This window comes from Mastomys coucha, unplaced genomic scaffold (genome assembly GCF_008632895.1).
Source record: "Mastomys coucha isolate ucsf_1 unplaced genomic scaffold, UCSF_Mcou_1 pScaffold15, whole genome shotgun sequence".
NCBI classification, from domain to species: Eukaryota; Metazoa; Chordata; class Mammalia; order Rodentia; family Muridae; genus Mastomys; species Mastomys coucha.
Genome location: NW_022196897.1, coordinates 105,955,069 through 105,961,114, shown reverse-complemented (window position 1 = coordinate 105,961,114; position 6,046 = coordinate 105,955,069). Strand labels below are relative to the sequence as shown.

At 39.2% G+C, this 6,046-nt stretch overlaps 1 protein-coding gene across 6 annotated transcripts in view; it reads left to right on the top strand.

Moving 5' to 3' along the window:
• The window catches only part of Ttbk2 (tau tubulin kinase 2), a 121,440-nt gene that overhangs the window by 89,179 nt on the left and 26,215 nt on the right, over positions 1–6,046 (top strand). For all 6 annotated transcript variants that reach the window (XM_031371576.1, XM_031371575.1, XM_031371577.1 and 3 more), the window contains one exon: positions 5,659–5,816. In XM_031371576.1, coding sequence (XP_031227436.1) covers positions 5,659–5,816 — 158 coding nt within the window. The remainder of the gene's footprint in view (positions 1–5,658; positions 5,817–6,046) is intronic.

Below are 6,046 nucleotides of genomic sequence, written 5' to 3'. Positions count from 1 at the left end.
ACCAGGCTGGCCTCGAACTCAGAAATCCACCCACCTCTGCCTCCCAAGTGCTGGGATTAAAGGCATGCACTACCACTGCCCGGCTGCATTTCTTCTTTTAAGTTTAATGCTAGCACCTATATTTTTAACAGATGTTGAGTAAATTGAGTCTTACATTGGGATTATTGCTTTTGTTCTTTGAACAGGAAATATAAGGGAGAAGTATATAAATGTAAGTACAGAAACAAATGTTTTTTTGTTTTGTTTTTTTTTGAGACAGGGTCTCACTATGTAACTCTGGTTTTTGTGGGACTCATTAAATAGATGAGGCTGGCCTTGAACTCAAAGATCTGCCTGCCTCTTCTTCCCCGGTTCTAGGATACAGGAATATACCCATTAAATAGAGGGTACACTAAAATGTCTTACCTCGTGCTTTGGGGAATTGACAGCAATTGTGGGATTCTGTGATTCTGGTAATATCTGTTTCCTGTGATTTGCTTTGTTTGTCTGTTTGGTTTTGTGGTTTGGGGGGTTTCAGTTTTTGTCTTTGTTTTGTTTTTTTATTTACCCTTCTTGGTGTTGGGGCCAACACAGAGCCTTGTCTTTGCTAAGTAAGCACTCTGCTACTAATCTAAATCCCCAATTCTTGATAATGTGTAACTTAAGGTATTGAGGGGCTGCTTAAAGCAAAGAACGCTTAGAGAGTAACAAGAAGTCATAGGTGTTAGGGTAGCACCCCACCCCAAGTGTGGGACAGTGTTGGTCCTGTGGAGACGAAAACTAAGAGAAGAATATTACAAGCAGATGCAAGCAGGTGCTTAAATCCTGAGGTAAGAAGAGGATTGAAAAGAACTCAATATTGTAAATGAAGGAAGTAAATAGCTTGAGATTAGGTTGGAGACCAGGGGATGGAGGGCTTTATAAACTGTTTCAAGAAGTTTGAATTTTATTCTGGGGCTGGAGAGACGGCTCAGTGGTTAAGAGCCCTGGCTGCTTGCTGTTCTAGAGGTCCTGAGTTCAATTCCCAGCAACCACATGGTGGCTCACAACCATCTGTAATGAGATCTAATGCCTTCTTCTGGAGTGTCTGAAGACAGCTACAGTGTACTCATATATAAATTAAATAAATAATTTTTTTTTAAAAAAAGAAGTTTGAATTTTATTCTAAGTAAATGGGAAGTCTTGAAAGTGTTAAAAAATGACGACGACAACAACAAAAACTCCCAGGAATATGTTAATCTTTTTTGTGTTTCTTTTTAAATTTACATTTACTTACTTATATGTAAGGAGGTGCACATACCAAGATGCATGTGTAGATCAAAGGACAAAGTGTGGGAGCCAGCTTTCTCCTTTTGCATGTCGAGTCTAAGGATCAAACTACTGTCAGGCTTGGAAGAAGTGTCCTTATCAGCTGAGCCATGTCACCAGTTCCATGTTTGTATTTTAAGAGTACAGCCTTTCAACTGTATGCATCCCAATAAAGCAAAGGAGATTTGAGTTGGGAAGATGTTGAGGCAATGTGCGTCTAAGCACTGCATAGATTTCTTGATATTACACACAACTCAGTTTGTTGTGGCTTTTCAAGGCAATTCTCAAGTGGTTTCCTGTGCATATAGGCTTTGTAGTCAGGGGAAGAGCAGGTATGGATTACTGTCTATAACCCTTTGGCTTACTAGCCAGAACTCAGCCACCCTGGTCAAGTTCTTCTTGCAGTGGAGTGGCCAGGAAGGTAGAGACAATGATGGCCTTGACTTAGATAGAAGGGTAGAGTGGGTCATTTCTTTTCCCTACCCCTGTGACCTTCTCTCCTTTCATTCTCACTGTACTTATGTGATGGAGCTTGATGTTGCCTGGTCAGGCTCCCGGCCCTCATCCTGGAATGCCTGTGTGTGTGTCCTAACATTACTTATCATTACTTAATTGATAACCCAGCCCAGATGTTTTCTCCAGTTTCTTCCATTTTCTACTATATAGGAGTAATTTCTTAAAGGATTTCTTTATTTACATATTTTATGTATATGAGTACTCTGTTTGCATGTAGGATTGCATGACAGATGGGGGGGGGCATCAGATCCCATTACAGATGGTTGTGAGCTACCATGTGGTTCCTGGGAATTGAACTCAGGACCTCTGGAAGAGTAATCAGTGCTCTTAACCTCTGAGCCATCTCTCTAGTCCATGGATATTTTTAAATGTCCAAGTCAAAGTCCATTAGAATCCCTTGATGGTCTCCTCTTTTTCCTTTAGACTCCAAGGCTAGTCTCCACAACATTGAACCCAGGATCTGCTTTCAGGTATTTTGATAGCTATTGGCTAGAATCAGTGAGAAGTTTCTTCCACATTGATTCTTGAAAGAGAAAAAGAAATTCAACCATCATTTAATTTTCTGATTAAAATAATAGCAGGCCTGTCTCCATAGGCTACAAGTAGGTACAGAAGTGAGCCAGGGTCTGAAGTTTTCTATGTGGGCAACAATTGTTTGTCAAGGAGAAAATCACTAGTAAGGTATGATTGTCTAAATACCATTTCCCATGGATTTACATGTAGTGTTTGGGAAGTGAGCGAGTACCCCGACCATTCAGCCGTCATGGTGCTGAGACCATGTGTGTGGCCTTTCCTTTCAGCTTTTTTTTTCCATTCTAGAGAATGAGACAGCGCAGCTGTCTCAATCTTCACATATAAATTTTTCTTTACCAAAAGCATTTCCATCTTTTCATTCTGCTAACATTTTCTTTTATTTACTGATTTTTTTCATGGGAGAAGTCTAACCAATGTCATTGACAAACCAGTGTAGTGTTTAGTTTCACTGGAGTTCACCATGAGGGCCAGTAAACTTATTATATTGGGCTTGCTTATAGCACCCGATTGAGGATTACTGATAGAAGTGTGGTGGCCTGAGAGCAGCTATCCTGGAAAGGAAATCTTCACTCTGTGTGAGTGATGGTGTCTTTGTCTTCCTCAGTCTATATATTGTAGCTCTTCCCCTCAGGGCCACATGCAGTCAGGACAGGTTTGCATACAATTAACTGGGAGGAGTGGCTGGATCTTCTCCAGAATTATATTGGATGCTGTGAAGGAACATCAGCAGCAAACAAGCCTAGCTAGGAGTTTTTTTGAACAGATATTACTGGTCTGGTTAAGATGCTACTGTTTGGCTTAGAGGATAGTTCTGTGAAATGCCACCTTAATAAAAGAAACCCACATTCAAGCTTTGTGTTGTGCCTGCCCTGTGATGAAAGCCACATCCAAGCTACATGCTCTGCCCCTATGACTTAGGCTGTTTCAGCACTTTTGTGAGTCACAGTTGTCTGTAACTCTGGTTCCAGTGGATCATGCCCTTTTCTGGTCTCCTTAGGTACCAGGCACACGTGGTACACATACAATAAATTCAGGCAATTGCTCATACACATAAAGTTTAAATTAAAGAAACTTTAAAAATACTAAAAACAGAAAACTTGAAAATAGCCAGTGCTGTATATCCTCCTAATTGTTTTTCTTTTGTTGTCTTCTACTTTGCTGGTCTGTTCCCCAGAGGATGGATGCAGTACAACTTTTAAGTTTTGCTCCCATATGGTCAAAATACCCTAAAGAGCAGAGAAACAAAAAATATGTGCATTATTTTACCTGTTGGATCTATTTATGTATCACTAAAATGAGTCACTTTCTTTTGTATTGAATGATCTTTGAGTTAGCCAAGCCTGTGTGGCATTCTCTGGGATAAGTTCATCCATTAGTTTGCACTTATTCAATTGAAATACAGAAATCAAGATCCTCAGTGAAATTCAATATATCACACTATAGATAACTCCTGTTTCCATTTTCTTTCAAATGGCAAATTGAAACTTTATATGGAGATAAATGACACTGGTATTAATTGTAGTTTGTGCTAAGGATAAGAGGAGTGTTCATCCATTGGATCTGTGTCCCATGACTGCTGGAAACTAGCATCAGACATCTTTGTGGGCTGCACGTGGATAGGTATTGAACCAAATTAATTTAGAAAACACATTTTAGTTAAATTCGAAAAATAATACAAAAACATTTTGAAATTACAAAGAAGAAATAGAATATTCAAATTACCCAGAATCTCATTTTGATTGCTCTTTCTGACTTGAATAATGTGTTTTAAAAGTTGATTTTATTTTATATCCCAATTTAACAAAAAATAAGCTGCTTTAGACTGAATGTGGTAGCTTATAGCACATGTACATCATCACATACACACAAGTAATAATAATGCTGATGAAAAGTTTTGAAAGAATTCATGAGAACCTTGATTTAGAAAATCCTGGGTGTCCCCAGTCCTCTCCTTCCCTCCCTCCCTTCTTTCCTTCTTTTTTTTTCTTTCCTTCCTTCCTTCCTTTCCTCCCTGTGTTTCCCTCCCTCCCTCCCACCCACCCTTCTGCAGCATGGTCCATAGGTCCAGATTTAGGGCCCTCACGTAGTCAAGGGACGCACTATACAACTGAGCTACATGCCCAGCCTCTTTGTTTTCTGTAACTCTGTACTTTCAGTGTTCTGGGGTACCGTGGCTGTAACACAGGTAACCTACATAACAAAATTAGCACCAAAATAATTTCCAAGATTTATACTCATGCCTTTCCCCTTTCCTCTCCTCCATTTCCTTTACTATATCATTTTCCTTTGTTGTAAGTAAGTGAAAGTTAAAGTTATGCAAATCTTTCAATAAATATTTTGAAATATTTTTAAAATAACTATTATTTGTAAGGTTACTTTTTAGTTCCTGAAGATACAGTGATAAATAGGATCAGACATGTGCTGACTTCTTGTGGTTTACAGTAGGTTAAAAGAAAAATAAATACTCAGAATGATGGACTTAAGTGATAGCATTTTTCATGCTCCTTGTTGAAACACCTGACTCATAAAAATTTTTTTTTTTTTTTTTGGTTTTTCGAGACAGGATTTCTCTGTGTAGCCCTGGCTGTCCTGGGCTGGCCTCGAACTCAGAAATCCGCCTGCCTCTGCCTCCCAAATGCTGGGATTAAAGGTGTGCACCACCACCACCTGGCTGATATTTTTAAAAAGACATATACACACAAAGAAGGATCAAAGAATTGCTTTATGCTCCTATCTTGGGCATCTATAACTACTGGTTACTTATTTAGGTTGAGCCATATAAAGATGTCCTCCTTACAAATATATAAATGGCTGGGCAGAGGTGGCACACACCTTTAATCCCAGCACTTAGGAGGTAGAGACAGGCAGATTTCTGAGTTCAAGGCCAGCCTGGTCTACAGAGTGAGTTCCAGAACAGCCAGGGCTATATAGAGAAATTCTGTCTTGAAAAACAAAACAACAACAACAAAATGTATATATATATGGCCAAATAAGTGGTTTTATGTGAATAGATATGAGTGTGAGTATGTGTGTTTTCACCCATTGCATACTTACTTTTACCTATGTAAGATTAGATTAGAAAGCTGCATTATATATCTTCTGTAAATAAAATATTTCCTATAACTACACACTAGTACCACCATCAACATTAGTTATTAACATTAATTTCTTATTATCATACACATGGCCCCAGTCTTCCTTGTCTTTGAGCCATGGATTTTGAAGGAAATGTCATTATAAATCCTCTTTAAAGGATCTGCTATAGGTGAACATGCCTGGATTACTTTTGGCTCACTCTAGTTTTTTTCCTTTGTGGTTTAGCTTCTAACATCCGTGTTTGACAATAGCATCAAGACCTTTGGAGTAATTGAGAGTGACCCTTTTGACTGGGAGAAGAGTGGAACTGATGGCTCCCTGACAACCACCACCACCTCTGCCACCCCTCAGCTGCACACCCGCCTGACCCCTGCTGCCATCGGGTATGTCCTGCACAGCTCACAGAGTGCTGCCTTTTCTGATGCAAGAACTTCCTTAATCTACCCTGAGTCCCTCAACTTGAACATTTCCTTGATTTAATCTTTTCCTCACTCATGCTTTTGAGTTACTTAATTCAGAAAATACCTTCTGTGAAATGGGAATTTAGAGCTAACATGACTTGTTGCTATCACAGGTACAGTAGGTAGAGGGAACAATTCTTTTTCTTTTTTTC